General features: G+C 52.9%; 2 gene segments (V, D, J or C); both read left to right on the forward strand.

Annotated features, from left to right (window-relative positions):
• The first annotated feature begins 3600 nt into the window (after positions 1–3600).
• LOC128846254 (probable non-functional immunoglobulin heavy variable 3-38) lies at positions 3601–6292 on the forward strand. The segment is given in 2 exon segments: positions 3601–3685; positions 5976–6292. Coding segments are annotated over 2 exon segments (402 nt in total).
• An 11313-nt stretch (positions 6293–17605) lies between these two features.
• LOC128846255 (immunoglobulin heavy variable 4-61-like) overlaps positions 17606–17991 on the forward strand; it is an 893-nt gene continuing 507 nt past the window's right edge. The window contains 2 exon segments of the V gene segment in view: positions 17606–17651; positions 17746–17991. The exon segment at positions 17746–17991 is cut by the window's right edge and continues 74 nt beyond it. Coding sequence covers positions 17606–17651; positions 17746–17991 — 292 coding nt within the window.

The following is a 17991-nucleotide window of genomic DNA, read 5'->3' on the forward strand; positions in this document are numbered from 1 at the left end:
TTACAGGAAGAGGATGAAGAAAACAAGAATGAAAAATGGGGCGGGGGGGGGGCAGATAAGAGAGAATGTTCTTTTTCTTGGCTGGGTCCCAAGGAGGGGCCCCAAAAATGAAGCTGATCACAGGGCCCCACTAACTCTAAATCCACCACTGGGGCTGATCCCTCCCCCAAAGCTCCCCACACCACAGCCAGGGGCTGCCCCCCACCCCCTGAGTTCCACATTCCACCGCCAGGACACGGGCTGCTCGCCCCAGCTTCCCACACCGCTGCCTGGGGCTGGGGCTGGAGCTGACCCCCCAAGCCCTGCTGCCTGACACCTCGCGTCACCACCCCCCACACATGTTCCTCCACACCCTGCTAGGTAGGGGTCACACCAGATTTTTTTGGTAAACTGGGCATTTGTTCATTTGCTCTTGTCAACTGATCAGTTGGTGAGAGCAAATGGGATAAATGCCCGTTTTTGCCAAAAAAGTCAGGATGGCTGGGACAGAGCTTAAAAGGGGAACTGTCCCGGCCAAATGGGGACATATGGTCACCCTGTCTCCCCGGAAGTGGGTCCTGAGGGAATCTGGGGCCAGGACGGGGACGGACCCTGGCCTAGCTAATCGTGCCATTCCCGAGAGGTCGGAGTGATTCCTTGCCCTGGCACTGGACCGGCCCCGGCCGCGCTGCCAGCTCACCGTCACCCTCGCACAGTGCTGGGTGGAGCGGGGCCGGCCCCACCATGCTATGCCCCATTGCCCCTGGCTGGCCCCTTGCTCTGGGGACTCACCTCCCCACGCCATGCTCCTTTGCCCCCATGGGGACCCACAGCTATGTTTAGCGTCGGGCCCAGAAAAGGTTAATCTGGCCCTGTCACTGACCCGATGTTCGCATGGGCAGGGACTCTGGAGACCCCTTCCCCAGGATGGGATACGTTGATGACAATCAGGCCCTAAATTCATAACCAGGGAATTGGGCTCAAATCCGGCAGCTGCTTCTTTCCCCCTTTATACCTGAAGTGGGGAGGCTGCCCCACTCCCTGAATTTGGGCTGCAACAGGCCAGTGGGCCTGTGCAAATAGGGAGCCAATCAGGGAAGGCCTTATAGGGAGCCAATCAGGGCCCAGATTGGAGGGAGCCAATCAGGGCCAGGCTCAGCCCTATAAGAAGGCTGCTCAGGACAGGAGCAGGCAGTCTGTCCCAGGCCTTTGACGAGGGCCTGTCTCCAGGCTGGGAGACTAGCACCTGGGATAGTGCAGTGCTGGGCAGGCCCGGGGGGGAGCGGAAGGTAACTCCAGCCCGGAGTCTGTCAGGGTGCAGGCCCTGAAGGGAAGGTCCTAGCCGGTGCGAGGGGCCGAAGGGGAAGTGGCCCAGGGACGTGGACAGACAGAGAGAGAGAAGGAGGGCAGGACGGCTGCCACTAGAGGGTCCCTGGGTTGGGACCAAGAGTAGTGGGCAGGCCTGGGTTCCCCCCCTTTCCCCATTGCCTTGCACCCGGCTGATGGAGCAGCCATCTAGAGCTGCACCAACCCCTGGCCAAGAGGGGAGTGACTTTGAGGGTTCAGTTGGCCACATTGGTCAGGATGCAGAGAGGCAGCTGATTGATTTCCCGCCCCCAGAAGGTGGCAAGGATGGACTAAGGGGCACTGCCGGAGCGCAGTGGCTTGAAGAGGACGCTGCGAGCTTGGGAGCAACACGGGTCCGGACATGCCAACTGAGGGCGAGACGATGGATGGGACACCAGAAGGAGGGGGCGCTCCACTGGACAGAGCTAATTCCCAAGACAATCAGTAGGAGGCGCCAGGTGGTGAGTCCAAACCCCGTCACAATACCCAATCACACTGGGGCTGGGTGCTGCACAGACTCACAGGAAGGGATGATCCGGCTCCTCTCTCAGCCCTGGAGCAAGCAATTCACAGCCTGCAGGGAAGGAGTTTGGGTCCCTTATAAGGAGGGGGATATGCAAATAGGGGTGGAGAGTTTCCTGTTTAAATCTGTGCCTCTCGCTGCCCAGACTGCACCCGGAGACACAATCCGCAGCCCCTGGGTCTCTGCAGTTACCAGCCAGCCCCCTGAGAACTTTCCCCTCCAGCCCCGGGAAAATGAAGCTTTGGGTCGCAATTGTTTTCATTGTAGCAGCTTTGGAAGGTATTTTGTTCCCCCCGCTTAAAATGTCAGAGCCCGAAGACTATGACATTATTGGTGTTTTTATACTGATACTTGTAACACATCTTTATTCCCAGGTGTCCAGTCCCAGGTGCAGCTGGTGGAGTCCGGAGGGGATGTGAAAAAGCCCGGAGACTCTCTCCTGCAAAGCCTCCGGGTTCACCTTCAGCAGCTGAATTGGATCTGACAGGCTCCTGGGAAGGGGCTGGAGTGGGTGTGATGTTATTGATATAATTTGGGACCATATAGATCATTGTTGCAACCAAGGTCCTGTAGTGGCACCCAGATCTTGTATAAAGGGGGTCAAATGGGGTGTCTAAAACAAGGTTATGGTTTACTGGTTATGATTATGCTGTCTATATGTGTGTATCAGTTTTGTAGTTGAAGTTATGAATATTGGCTCTGTACTGTCTGTATGGCAAACTTATGCTATGCTTCTGGGTGACATCCCAGACAAGCTGGTATTAGCTCTGCCTAGCCTGCTTGATGGCCCATTAAGAACCATCAGCTATACAATGGACCCATTGAGAGAAGGCAGATACGCCTTGTACCTCAGCAAAGTATGCAGGGACTGGCCCATGTGACTCCAGACTCCATTTTGCTGTAATTTTCCACAGTGAGAACAAAGAGGTGTTCTTACACCTGGAAAAGACTATATAAGGCTGATGCCTCATCTCCATCTGGTCTTCAATCCTGCTTCTTACCTCTGGAGGGACTTTGCTACAAACTGAAGCTTTGAACAAAGGACTGAGGACCCATCCCAGCGGGGGATGTATTCCAGAGACTTGATTTGAACCTGCAGTTTATTCCATCGCTGCTGCAAGTCTGAACCAAGAACTTTGCCATTACTGTATGTAATTGATTCCATTTAACCAATTCTAACTCTCATCTCTATCTTTTTCCTTTTTTATGAATAAACCTTTAGATTTTAGACTCTAAAGGATTGGCAACAGTGTGATTTGTGGGTAAGATCTGATTTGTATATTGACCTGGGTCTGGGGCTTGGTCCTTTGGGATCAGGAGAACCTTTTTCTTTTACTTGGGTATTGGTTTTCATAACCATTTGTCTCCGTAACGAGTGGTACTGGTGGTGATACTGGGAAACTGGAGTGTCTAAGGAGATTGCTTGTGAGACTTGCGGTTAGCCAGTGGGGTGAGACCGAAGTCCTCCTAGTCTGGCTGGTTTGGTTTGCCTTAGAGGTGGAAAAACCCCAGCCTTGGGCTGTAACTGCCCTGTTTGAGCAATTTGTCCTGAGTTGGCACTCTCAGTTGGGTTCCGCCAGAACCGCATTGTCACAGTGGGTGACTGAGATTAACTCGGATGGATCGAGCCAGTGGTATTCGCCTGCTGTGAAAGGGCAATTTATCATCTCCAGGGAGAATTGCAACAACCTGCTGTATCTGCAAATGACCAGCCTGAGGACACCGGCCGGTATCACTGTGCGAGACGCACAATGACACTAACACTGTCGATGCTTGTAGAAAAACCAGAGCTGCGGAAGTTCCCGTGCCTGCCGTATGGGGGCAGCAATGACACAAGCAAAACTCTCCTGCCTTGGGCGCAAGTGGGGAAGGGGGTGTCAGTCTGTGATGTCAGAGTTTTCAGTCCTAACTCTTTAATGCCCTGACTATATCCACCACCCCAGTGCAGAGCAGAGCACTGCTCGCCTCACACAAACGGCTCCTCACATTGGGGTTAACGGGGGATCTCCATAGAGCGAAGCAACGAGCAATTGGCCCCTTCTGGGCACCGCACAGTTCAGTGGAGTCGGTCACTGCTGGGGACGGGATTCAGTCCCAACTCTCTGCCAGCGCCAGCGGGTGTCCCAGCCCCATGGGACCCCGTGAGCCGGCCCCTCCCCCTCACAGCCCCGCTGCTCGTGGGCCGGAGCTGTAGAGCTGAGTTTCACCCTATCTTAGGAATATTTATATTTCCATATGGTTAACCCATTTGTCCATTTCTTTACCAAAAACAAACAAGCAACTTCCCCTTTTATGAGGCAAAACTTGGGCAGGACCTGAGAATCTTCCATCACCAAGTCATGCGAATATAAACAGGCCCTGAAGTCGAGTCTCTGGAATTGTGTTCTTTCAGGGAATCTTCTTGTATTATTTATTTATTTCCCATCTCCAAAATACACTCCGGATCCCACCGCACTCAGAACGGCCCAGCACACACACTCAGTAAGGGACAGGCTGACTCTCTGTCCTAGATTCCGAAGAGAAATAATAAATCACAGCATAATTTGTTTCTCCTGTAAGGTGAATAGGCAAACAGGACCACCAGCTCACGGTTTATATCTGTCCCTCTCTCTGCCCAGGCTGCACCCGGAGAGACAATCTGCCTCCCCCTGGGTCTGCGCAGTTACCAGCCAGTCCCCGGAGAACTTTCCCTTCCAACACGAGGGGTGAATAAGTCCCGATGGGCCTGTGCTGCAGAGAACGCCCAGTTCCTGAAGAAACCCCGCTCAGCTGGCACTGGAAATACGGCGCAGGGGTGGGATTTTCAAAGGGGCCTGATGGATAAAGGAACCCACCTCACATTTGAGAATCACAGTCCAGAATTTCTGCTGCTATCCGAGGGTGGAGCTAAAGATCCAGCCCACAATACAGTTCCAGCAATTTAGTAGAGTAACCGCTGAGATAAAGGACTGCAGTCTTTAATTACAGAAAACGCCCAAAGGTTGGCGCTGAGGGCAGTGGGCTAGTAAGGGTACAGGGCAGTAGTCTGGTAGGGCTTATTGGGATTGTGCAGAGAGAAGCAGCAGCTCCACAAGAGAAGTGTCAGGGGTCTATAGGGTCAGAGAGCGCAGGGCTGGTGGCCTTGTCTGCTGGCTGCTCGCCTGGGGACCCTCATTCCCCTTTCGATAGATCTGCTCTCGGGCTGATGCCCCCCAGCCATGGCACGCAAGAACAGAACACAACACTGTACACGCAACGGAAATATGAACTCCATGCTTTTCAAAAATAATATCCAAAACACAGAAAGGGATGTCTGGGGAGGACGGAGTAGGGAGCTGAGTGCTCTCAACTTTCTTTTCTGAGAACCGGACACCAACAAACACCTTTCAGATATTGGTTCTTGCCTGTCACTGTAAATGTGGGGACTGGTGAGAACGCAGAAAGCCTGGCAGAGCAGGGCTCCTTCCATTCCCTGCGGACAAACCTGGCCAGCCATTAAAGACACTTCCCTGACAGCAAAGTGGAGAGTCGTGTCCGCTTCAGGGGTGTCAGGGTTGGGCCTGTGGACAGAGCATATGCCACTTAGCTGCTGGGGCCACACCAAAGGGTAAGAGTCTGTTAAACCCTTAAGGAGTTCAAAGCTTTTCTCATCCTTTTTTCTCTAGGAACGAGTCTTGTTCCTACTCTTGGATCCCCAGACCAAGATGTGAGATCATGAGAACGGCCAGACTGGGTCAGACTAAAGGTCCATCTAGCCCAGTATTCTGTCTTCCCACAGTGGCCAATGCCAGGAGCTTCAGAGGGAATGACCAGACCAGGGCACTCATCCAGTGAGTCACTGGGAAGGAGTTTTATCTGTTATAAGGAGGGGGATATGCAAATAAGGATGAGAGTTTCCTGTTTAAATCTCTCTCTGCCGAGTCTGCTCCCTGAGACAATCTGCAGCCCACTGGGTCTGTGCAGTTACCAACCCACCCACCAGAGACCTTTCCCCTCCGACACTAGATAAAATGCCTCTTTGGCTTCACTTCGTTTTAGTTGCAGCAGCTTTGGAAGGTATTTTCTCCCCCTGTGTGGGTAGGGGAGTCAGAGGAATGGATAGTTGGCAATTCCCACTGACATGATTTTAAGATGCGTTTATTCCCAGGTGTCCTGTCACAAGTCCAGCTGCTGGAGTCCGGCAGAGAAAAAGCCCGGAGCCTCCCTCAGATTGACCTTACCACCTCAGGGTTCAACATAGACAGTGCCTGGATGAGCTGGGTCCGCCAGGCTCCCGGGCAGGGGCTGGAGCGGGTATCAGCAATTAATGGAGCAACTACGCAGTATGGAAATTCTGTGAAAAGGCGATTCACCACCTATACAGACAGGTCCAAGAAGCTGATTTACCTACAAAGGACTGGCCTGAAGCCCGAGGACACCGCCCAGTATCACTGTGCCAGACACAGTGAGGCGAAGCTGGTCTGAGCTCAGACAGAAACCTCCCGTTGCGGTCAGCAGGGGAAGTCCCACCTGGTTTGACACTGACAGTCCCGGCGCTGGGCTCCCACAAGAGACAACAGGGTGTTCTCTTGAAATGGTTACAATGTTCTCGGCTCTGCAGCCAAATCTAGTGCCACACTCAGCAGCGATCCCGAGGCCGGCCCCTCGTGACTGGGATGGGGGGACTGACACGCTGGGTCCCATAAACTGTTATACGCTTCACAGTACATTCTACAGAGTCCTGAAAATGCCAAACATTCCCCATGTGAACCCCCCATTGTCTGTGTGCTGGGAAAAACCGGAATAAAGAAAAACAAGGACCAGGACAACTATCAACGAGCAGAGGATACTCCCCAAAACACTCCTGATCGGTGCCACAGAGCTTTGTAATGTTTGCTTAGAAGGCTATTAAATAGCTTCCGTACTTATCTGACTCCCTGCCTGATCCACTGTCTCATCTCCCCTGGCTTCGGGCTGCACCTGTGCCAGAGCGCAGGGGCTGGACTGAATGGTTTCTGGAGGTCCCTTCCAGCCCTTCAGTTCTAGGATTCCATGATCCATCAATCCATCAATATCACCTCATAATAGCCAGGCCCTCAGTTCCTGGGTGAGGAAATACAGTCACTGCAGGGAGCTGGTCATTCCTCCCAGGGGTCCGAAAGTGTCAGCAGAACCCCAGCGCCCTGTGCCCAGCACTGCACAGACACAGGACTGGACAGTCTGACTCCTGCACCCGGAGCCCTAGGGCGAGTCAGTCAGATCACTGGCAGCAGGAGTGTGTGTCTCTTATAAAGTGGGGGCATGCAAATGTGGGAGAAGTTTCCTGTTTAAATCTGTGCCTTTCTCTGCCCAGGCTGCAACCAGAGACACAACCCGCAGCCCCTGGGTCTGTGCAGTGACCAGCCAGTCCCCAGAGAACTTTTCCCTCCAGCACCAAGGAAAATGGGATTTTTGCTCCTTGTAATTTTTGCTGTAGCAGCTTTGGAAGGTATTTTCCTCCTCTGAATAACTGGCATTTAGAAGATTATTGTGTGATTGCTGCTTTTTATATTGATATTTACAACTTGTCTTTATTCTCAGGTGTCCGATCCCAGGCGCTGGTGGAGTCTGGAGGGGATGTGAAAAAGCCCGGAGACTCTCTCCGCCTCTCCTGCAAAGCCTCTGGGTTAGATTTCACTGGCTACAGGATGCACTGGATCCGACAGGCTCCCGGGAAGGGACTGGAATGGGTCACTTCTATAAGCTCCGGTGGGGGTAGTATATATTACCCTCACTCAGTGAAAGGCCGATTCACCATCTCCAGGGATAATTCCAAGAGTGAGCTGTATCTGCAAATGACCGGCCTGAAGCCCGAGGACACCGCCCGCTATTACTGTGCGAGACACACAGTGAGGGGAAGCCGGTCTGAGCTCAGACAAAAACCTCTCCCTGCAGTAATCAGAGAAGCCCTTTGGTGTTGGTGGCGCCCAAGGCCTGTCAGTGAAAATGAGATCTGTTCTGGGAAAGGGACTAGCAACAACAAACCCTTTTATTGTTATTGTTATTCCTCCTGTTTGATTTTACACAAGGGGAAGGAATTGATACAAGTTCCCGCAAAGGACAGAACATTCTCAGTTGGGTCCCTTCCTCTTTCTTTCCTCTGCAGGGGACACATTCTGAGCCCCCACACAACCTGCCGGGGAGTCACAGATCCATAGACATAAAGGCCGGAGCGGAGCAGGATGAGAAACTAGTCTGAGCTCCTGCATAATACAGGCCATAGAGCCTCAACCTGGTTCATTCTGGTTCCATCCAGGACCTTCTTCAATTCACCACGCTGGGATTCGCTCAGTGTCATCCTGTCAGTCAGGACTGGTTCTAGGCCCCAGCAAAACAAGCAGGTGCTTGGGGCAGCACATTTCCAGGGGCGGCATTCCGGCCATCCTCTTCCAGGAGTTGAGGCTTTCAGTGTTGCAAGGAAAAGAAAACCAGCCCGTGCTTACTCGAGATTCATGGCGTTTATTGTACAATTGCCCTCTAGAAAAGAGAAGCTGGGTGCATGGAAAGCTAGAAGGAGCTCAGGTGCTGGGAACAGAGCCCGGGGCTGGACCAGACAAACTTCTGCAGGGTCTAGTTCTCGTTAAGATCTTCCCTTCCTTACTAATGGGACTGACCCCACTGGCTCCGGTGGAACAATTTGTGGGGTAAGGATTACTCAGGCTAGGAAGGGTTTGCAGGGCCACTCTCAAAATCCCAATGGAGCTGAAATCAAGAACCGCTCCGAGCGCAGACCTCACTGTTTCCAATCAGGTTTGCCTCTCTGGGCTCGAATCCATGTAGGGTTTAAACGGAAATCAGTACCGTTTCCAAGCTAACCAGTTTGCATCACACTCAGAAACGCTCAATCCTGAATTTCGGGGGTGTGCAAGGGGCCAGCACATCTGGAAAGAGGATAGCACATAGGGGCTAGCACAGACGTGTCAGCCAATGCAGGGTCCCTTCACTGGGATACCTTGTAACCGCACTGGTTTATAATGTAAGAACGCAGTAAGGCACCTGAGGGGAGAGATCAAACAGCTGGTTTATGGCTCTCCAGAGTGAAGTTCAGCATGACAGCTAGATCCCACGTGCATCGACCCTGTCCTCTAAGCAAACGTGGACTGGAACTTGGCAAGGCTAACACAGAGTTCAGGATTTTTCACACTCATGTTTCTGGTTGGAGAGAGAGATTCCAGACCGGGCGCTCCTAGGGATACCTAGGGGGACCTGTCTGTACAAATAGGCAGCGTACACAGAGGGTCAGGCTGATGCAGCCAGCCCCATTTCCGCCCCACCATCAGAAACAGTGACTGGCCAGAGGGACAGGGCGTAAGGACACTTTTCCAGGAGAGGCAATCTCCTCTCTCTGTGTCTCTGTATTTCTGCAGCACCCCGATGCTTCCACCCAGGCGGCTTTGGGAGAAGCAAAGACTCCCATGAACGTAACTGTCAGACTCAAACACACTCCTAACAAAAGCAACATCCTGGGCTCATTCCGCGCTACTCTGGAAACGAGGAGGCGAGTCAAGGCCAGGCTAACTCCCGCCACATGTTCTTTGCTTGTCTGAGAACCAAGCGCTTTCCTGAGCTGCTGCCTGTGGTGCTGGCTTGCAACCAGGGACCCACACATGCTCCCCCTTGAACACAGCCCCTCTGCCAAGCAGCGGCCCGGAGAGACGGGCAGGTGCTGCCCTTGTCACAGGAAAGATGCGAGCTGCTGGGTTACCTGACAATTGGCTCCTCTCCCTCTCCTGTGTGGGCACATCCACACGAATACAAGATCTGCAGCGGCACGTGCTTTGCAGGGCTGCATGGAAAGGCGCAGGGCTGGAGCCTACCCCCCAGTACTAGGACAGGGTCCTTGCTGACAATGTTCTTAGACTTTAAGGAGTGAAACTCTCTGATCTCTCTTCCAGTCTGGGAGGGAAGTGAAGTTGGAGGGGCATGCGCTGAAAGAAGAGCAAATGCAAAAGAGATTCTCCTTTAATAAGACAAGTTGCCCCCAGTAAATCAAGTAACGAATACAAGTCCCAGCTTTCTTCTGAATCTAAGAGATGCCCTTGGAATGAGGTTAAAGAGCCATCATCAGCCATTGCTGAGCAGAGTGGAAAACAACGCAAATCAGGTGCTGTGCAAACATGTGTAAAAGCCAAAAAGGGGCGGGGGGGGGGTTGCTGCCAAATTTTTTTTTGCTTGGGGCAGCAAAAAACCTAGAGCTTGCTCTGCTTGGCTGAGGCCTGTAATGTCTTTAGTAGTAAAGTTAAAGTAGTAACATTTCATTGCTGGGATGGCATCAGAGGCCCACACATTTGATAGCAGCTATGTCAGCTGGTGAGGTCAATGTTTAACGTGGAAAATAAGGAAGAGGGCATCACCCCGACCCCTGTCACCAGGGGTTTTCCACTCACCCACCGCACTACAGCAGGGCTGGGCTAGGGAGCTAGTGCTGCTCTGGGAGGGAACAAGGGGCTGGGACACACGGGGAAATCGGCACTCTTCGCTGAGAGGAATCTGGCGCTCATGGCTAGAAGTTGAGCCTGAGCCGCTAGGGTGAAGATCAGGAATTTCCCCTTCCCACCGGGCTTCTCATTCCCACTCCCGGGCAGCGCTGAACGAGCCTTTTCATAAGCAGCAGCAGCTGCAGCTTTGGGTCTCACCAGCAGGGTGCGCTGCGCCCAAGCAGAACGGAATTCGACTGACCCCAATCCAAGGGGATGAAAGCCCGGAGGGGCAGAGAGTTAATTCTAGAGCAGCCTGTGTGGGAAACACACTTCCCTTGGGGCCTGTCCTGTGGTTTGCAGGGTTTCAAGGTATCAGCAGGAGGGAAAGGACTTGTAAATCTGTGTACAGGAGTGGGGGAAAAGACAGTCATCTTTGCAAAATGAAGCTCCCTGTGGTCTTTGGATATCAAAGAACCAACAACTTTAAAATCACAAACATGAACTCAAAATTTATTGTGATGGGCGCCAATATAGGGGAACAGAAAGAACGAAAGAAAGAAAAACGCAGAGTGGACACTAATTACAGAGAGACTGAACAACAAGCTATAGAGCACATGTTGTATGAACTTCTAGATTTCACCACGTCCCTCTCTCTTTCACACACACACACACACACCAAATCTCATTCCAATCCCTAGGGTGCAGAAGTCACATCACACACCCCTATACTGTTTGAAAAGTCCCTACAAAAAAGGGATATTTTCTCTAGTGTATGTCTCGGTCAGATAGATAGATAGATAGATAGAGGGGGTGTATGAAGAAAGAAAGGAAGGAAGAAAGGAAAAGGCAAAGTGGACACTAATTAGAAACTGATTGAACAGCAGTAGCTAGAGATCGCACTTTATGAACTTCTATTCCAGTGCGGTGGCGGGTGTGTGATGTTTATGCAAATCTGAGCTCCAGGTTCCCCCACAAAATGGCAAACCCTGGCTTCTCACACGCTCTTGGCTGCCAGAGACTGGATTTCCTTTGCTTGAGTCTCCTACTCGAAGATGAAATCTTTGTTATCTGCTCTGTGTTTGCTGTCCGTCTCGCCCTGTGAGTGTCTAGGGGAGGCGGTGGGGAAATGATCGCCGAGCCCTTGGAAAGGGTAGTTACGATTTAACTCTAATTCCCTTAGGTGTCCTGTCCGCTACCCAGCTGGTCCAGTCCGGCCCAGGAGCGGTGAAGCCCGGAGACACCCTCACACTGACCTGCGCTGTCTCTGGGACCTCCATTAGCAGCGATACTGCCTGGCATTGGATCCGACAGCCTCCCGGGACAGGGCTGGAGTGGATGGGATGGGTGTATCCATATGGCGGGAGCACAGGCTACGTGTCATCTCTCCAAGGCCGAGCCACCATCTCTGCAGACACTGCCAAGAACCAGTTCTCCCTGCAGCTCCGCTCGCTGACAGCTGCAGACACCGCCACCTATTACTGCGCCAGGCAGGCACACAGTGACACAGAGCAAAGCATTCGTACAAAAAGGGGAAGTAATTTCCACACACTCATTCAGGGCCCTTGGACAGCAATTTCTCCTGTAGTGGCTGAGGCCCTGGGGATATTTACAGGAGGCAAAAGAAATAAATTGTGTTTACTCCCACCTTGTTCCCTGTAAAGAAAGACATGGAGAAGGACTCATTCCACCCCATAGCAGGAAAAAGTGACGAACACACACACACACGCACACACACACACAGAGCCCTCATTCTGACAAAGATCAAAGCTGTATCTTCTCCTGATGCCCAGTTGCCTCCCCTTTAGTTAAGGCGGTTTGTCAGACAGGTGTCTAAAATCAGCCTTTCTTACCTTGAAGTTGCAGCTCTTTCCCCACCAGGCAACCCATGGAACTCTTTGCCAGAGGATGTTGCGAAGGCCAAGACTACAACAGGGCTCAAAAAAGAACTAGAGAAGTTCATGGAGGATAGGACCATGAATGGCTATTAATCGGGATGGGCAAGGATGGGGTCCCTAGCCTCTGTTTGCCAGAAGCTGGGAATGGGCAACAGGGGATGGATCACTCGGTGATTCCCTGTTCTGTTCATTCCCTCTGGGGCACCTGGCATTCTCCACTGTTGGAAGACAGGATACTGAGCTAGATGGACCTTTGGTCTGACCCAGTCTGGACTTTCTTATGTTCTCATGTTCACGCATTCCCGGAAAGTCTCATTTCTATTGACACTGTGCATTGTTTGTATTTTAGACCATTATTTATCCAGTTCATTTTGTGGTAGCCAGTGCTCCAGTGCACAGACAACCATTGACTTCATATCACAACTTAATACATGAAGAACGTGTAAGACTCTCTATCCCAACAGAGAGGTCTGCCTAGCTAGAAGTATCTCTGCCAGTTTATCCCAACTGGGTGAAACCTACATGCAAATCCCTGTTTCAGTGGGTTCTTCAGAATCTCAGTCCAGGCCTTGTGGTCCCACCATCCTACCCTCACACAGCTCCACAGCCTCACATAGAATCAGAGAATATTAGGGTTGGAAGAGACCTCAGGAGGTCATCTAGTCCAACCCCCTGCCCAAAGCAGGACCAATCCCCAGACAGATTTTTGCCCCAGATCCCTCGATCTGCTGGCAACGCTCCTACTAATACAGCTCAATATGCCGTTAGCCTTCTTGGCAACAAGGGCTCACTGTTGACACATATCCAGCTTCTCATCCACTGTAATCCCCAGGTCCTTTTCTGTAGAACTGCCACTTAGCCAGTGAGTCCCCAGCCTGTAGCAGTGCATGGGATTCTTCTGTCCTAAGTGCAGGACTCTGCACTTGTCCTTGTTGAACCTCATCAGGTTTCTTTTGGCCCAATCCTCTAATTTGTCTAGGTCACTCTGGACCCAGACCCTACCCTCCAGCGTATCTACCTCTCCTCCCCAGCTTAGTGTCATATGCAAACTTGCTGAGGGTGCAATCCACCCCATCATCCAGATCATTAATGAAGATGTTGCACAAAACCGGAACCAGGACCGACCCCTGGGGCACTCGGCTTGATACCGACTGCCAACTAGACATGGGTGCTGAGCTGAGCGCACGATCTCTCTGTGGTGTAAAGGGGACACATCTGTTCCCAAGGGGACATCACCATGTGCTGAGTGCTCACCCCTGTCATTTCTTATACCCACCCTTGGAACCCGCATGCAAATCCCTGTAAGGATAAGGCCTGTGTCTGCAGCCATGTTGTCAGGCCTAAAGCCTGCGGCCTCCGTCTGCAGCCAGATTAACAGAGCAGCCGAGCAGCAGCCATTAGTTGAGAAGCAGGAAATCACATCCTCACATTCCATCTACATTCCATTAAAGCAATGTCAGATCCGGCTGGTAAGGAGGAGACCCGTCCCAATGGCCCCACGATCACCAGATACACAAACCGATCTTAAGACGGTTAAAGGAAACTTAGTTTGACAGCATCTGTCTGTCAAGAAATCACTTGTCAATAGCTCCTACCTGCCATTGATTCCAGTGCGAATCAGGCAATTAAATATCATGAATAAGCTGGTGTGGTGACGACGCAGGAAACAGAATGCCAGGTTTGTTGGTAGCCAGAGAGCTTCAAAAGCCTCCTTTTATTTGTTCATTATACCCTTCCCCTACACGTAACCCTAACCATAACCTAACCCTACAGATATTTCTAACCCTACCCCTAATCCTAGCTCCGTCCTCTATCTCCAGCTCTAGTCCCGATCCTAATTTTAATTTGAATACTGAACCCTCGCCCCAACCAGAACCCTATACCTATTTTCTAACCTTAATCCTAAATTATTCTTTAACCTAACCGAAAACATACCCGTAATCCCTTTCACTTAACACCTAAAATATATTATTTCCATCTCTCTCTCTCGGGGTCTCCTCTCAATTCTCACCTAAAGGCAGCCAGGAGGGGGAAGAGAAACCCCAAGACTGTTCCATCCTGAGTGTTTGTTTATTGGGGATAAATGGCCTTGGCACCCAGGAATCACCAGTTCGGCCCCTGCACAGCTCTCTCTGGGTTGCTGCAATTCCGAGGCCAGTGGGATTTTGTGCCAGGAGGATAAATATGACTTCCGGTGCCTCCATTTTTGTAAGTGTCTCACCCAGATTGTTAGTGCTTCAAGTTCTCTGATAATTCCAGTCCCACGTGTCCTTTGGAGACTCTCCCCATGGATTAGCAGCCAGAGCGGCTTCACCCAAGCGATAAAAGGGCTGTTTGTGAAATGTGTAAGGGCTAGACGTAATATCCTGGATCCTCTGAGCAGGGCTGACAGAGGATTCAGGAGGCCTGGGGCAAAGCAATTTCGGGGGCCCCTTCCATAAAAAAAAAAGTTGCAATACTATAGTAACATGTATTTGGAAATGTAAAAAATAACCAGTGAAATACATTCAAAAATTAATTTGTAATAATTTGAAAATACACTAAATACATTATTTAAAATCATGAAATGCTTTAATGATATGTCTACATTTGCAATTACATAATGGGCTGTCGCTGGGTGATGGTGATGGTTGGTGCCAATGGGCTGTCGCTGCCTGGGGGTGGTGCTGCTGTTGCCCAGGGTTGGGTGGGGAGCTGGGGGTCAGGGCTGTGGGGAGCTGGGGTCAGCAGGGTGCCCGGCTCAGAGGGGCTGGGCTCAGAGCTGGGGGTCAGGGCTGTGAGGGGATGGGGACAGGGGGGTGTCTGGCTCAGAGGTGCTGGGCTCAGAGCTGGGGGTCAGGGCTGTGGGAGGGGTGGGGTTGGGGGGTGTCTGGCTCAGAGGTGCTGGGCTCAGAGCTGGGGGTCAGGGCTGTGGGGGGATGGGGCCAGGGGTGTGTCTGGCTCAGAGGTGCTGGGCTCGGAGCTGGGGGTCAGGGCTGTTGGGGATGGGGTCGGGGGGGTGCCCGGCCCCTTACCATGCCACTTACCCCCTCTTCCGGAGCCTCAGCGCGCCGCATCCAGGAGTGGCCCCAGACAGCGCTGCAGCGGTGTGGTGTCTCGGCCGCAGCTCGCAGCCCCACCCCCTTACCAGCTGAGACGCCGGCGGATGGGGGAAGTCGGAGGCGGGGGGAGCCTCCGACCAGAGCCGGATTAACCTTTTGTGGGCCCGGCGCCAAACATATTTGTGGACCCCCATGGAGGCAATGGTGCATAGCACGGGGAGGTCAGTGCCCAGAGCTAAGGGCTAGCCAGAGGCAGTGGGGCATGGCAGGGGCAGCCCCGCTCCGCCCAGCCCAGTGCAAGGCCACGATTTACAAACCGGCAGTTGCCAGACACACAATGGCCCGCCCGGTCCTGTGCTGCCAGCATGCCCCTTCCCCTCGGGGGGGTGGGCCCATGCCATACCACACAGCCCCCTGCCAAACACAAACACCCCCTGACTCCCTATGGCCAGAGCCCTCCTGGACCTACTATGCCCAGTGTCCCCCCCCCGAGACCCTGCCACAAATGCACTGCGCCCGACACAACAGCACCCCTGCCCAGCACCCCCCTGCCCACAGCCTCACCACAACTGCCCTAGCACCCCACACACAACCCCCACACCCTAGTGCTTCAACACACATCTTCCCTCCCCCCTCACAGCCCAGCACCACCCCAGACCCCCCAGAGACCCACTCCTCAATGCCCTTCCTCCTGGCTGCACTCAACGGCCCTGCTGGGAGGGGACTGAGCCGGCAGCACAGCCAGGGCTGGTCCCAGGGCCGGGAATCGCTCCAGCCCCTCGGGAGTGACGCGATCGGCCAGGCCAAGGCCTGCCCCAACCAGGCTCCCCCAGAACCCACTTGCCTGGAGGGGCCCAGCCAAGCCCCCGCCCAACATCCCCCCCACCTGGCTGAGACTGGCCAGGCTTCTGCACCAGTCCCAGGCGGCTCAGCTCCAGGGAGACAGGTGGGGCCCTACAGGTGGTGGGAAGCAGAGACTACCCGGAGCTGGAAGTGCACTGGGGTCTGGCCAGGGGGCTGAGAGGAGCCGGTGGGTGGGGCCAGTGGGTGGAGAGGAGCCCTCGGCCGGCTGGTGGGCTGACCGGGAGGAGCAAGTGGTGAGTAGGAGAGCCAGTGAGCTGGCAGAGTCTTGGGGTGCAGTGCAAACGGAGCAGGTCTGGGCCCCTTCTGAGCATGGGCCCGGCTCCATGGAGCCACTGGTGCCATTGTAAACCCATCACTGCCTCCGACATACTCGTGGGGGCCCCTATGGGGCCCGGGGCCTGGGGCAAATTGCCCCACTTGCCCCCCCCCCCGCCCCCGGCAGCCCTGGGTAAATGCACAGACATGGAAAGATGAAATGTGTATAAACAATAAGAAAAAGTTAATGCGCGGTGTGTGTGAGTGTGTTTTTTGTACACAAAGGTATAAACAGGCACAAAGTGAGAAGATGTCACTATCTCCATTAAGGGGCGGCATGCAGAGAGAAAGAGCGAGCATGTTTCACAAACACATACAGACCTGGGCTCTTCAGCAGGGACCATCAGTGAAAAACACAAGCATTCGGACACATCTATCTAAGTGCACAGACAGCAATTCTCATCTCCTCTGGCAGGGGGCAGGAATTAACTGCAAACACTCACTGCTGGCGCATTGCCAAGCATCCAGTAATCACTGGGGGAAATCCATTGGTTTGTGCCGTGCAGGAGGTCAGAATAGCAGGTGCAAATGGTCCCTTCTGGGCTAAATATAATATGAAGCTATTAACTCAAAAGTGACATTAACTACAAGCTGCTACTTTCCCTTCCAGGTTACTCTTACGACTCCCTGAGTGCAAAGTTCTTCATTGCAGAAAACCCCAAACCTGCCTCATCCCTTTGTGTCTCCATTTCCTCCTCCCTCGCTGCCCCTGTTTGTCTGCATCCGCTACCGAATGCGCAGTGTCTCTCCATACCTGCACTGCTTAATTAATTAGTATTATACAAAGGAATCACCTTCCCCTTTGCTCATCCCTCCTGACAGCTCATTTCTACTGACTGCTTCTGTGCACTGGTTATGTTTCTCGGAGATGCCCAATGCATTTCTCAGCAGCCACTGTTGGAGGTTGGGATTCACAGACCCAGTTAAGCCCTGTCCTAAGGCACATTACACTGAGTGGAAAGTGCGTCATAAGGTTCCGTGACCGCCCCAGCCCAGCCCAGACCTGATGGAGACGTGTTACTGTCCACTCCACCAGCCAATACTCCCAACCTACACGGCTTCTTGTCGCCTTATACCCGCTGGGTGCAACCTGCATGCAAATCCCTACTCACAGGGTGCTGGTTAAATACAAACCCCTGGTTCTAGGAGCCTCAGTCTCTCCCCAGACACAGAACTGCCCGGTCTTGCCCGCTGGAGACTTTCCCTCATTGCATGAAAATGAGAATGAAATCTCTGCTGCTTTTCCTTTCTCTGATCTCTGTCCCGTCCTGTAAGTGTCTATGGGGCAGTGAGGGGAATTGGTGACAGATCTATGGAGTCTCTCTGTGGCTAATGCCTTTCTTGCTTTCTTTCCCTTTTCCCAGGTGTCCTCTCCCAGGTGCAGCTGGTCCAGTCCGGCCCGGGAGTGGCGAAGCCCGGAGAGACCCTCACCCTGACCTGTGCTGTCTCCAGGTTCTCCATCACTACTCGATATTACTACTGGAACTGGATCCGGCAGCTCCCCGGGAAAGGGCTGGAGTGGATGGGGTATGTGTACCCATATAGTAGCGGGAGCACAAGCTACGCCCCATCTCTCCAAGGCCGAATCACCATCTCTGCAGACACTGCCA

Source organism: Malaclemys terrapin, chromosome 12 (genome assembly GCF_027887155.1).
Source record: "Malaclemys terrapin pileata isolate rMalTer1 chromosome 12, rMalTer1.hap1, whole genome shotgun sequence".
Classification (NCBI taxonomy): Eukaryota; Metazoa; Chordata; order Testudines; family Emydidae; genus Malaclemys; species Malaclemys terrapin.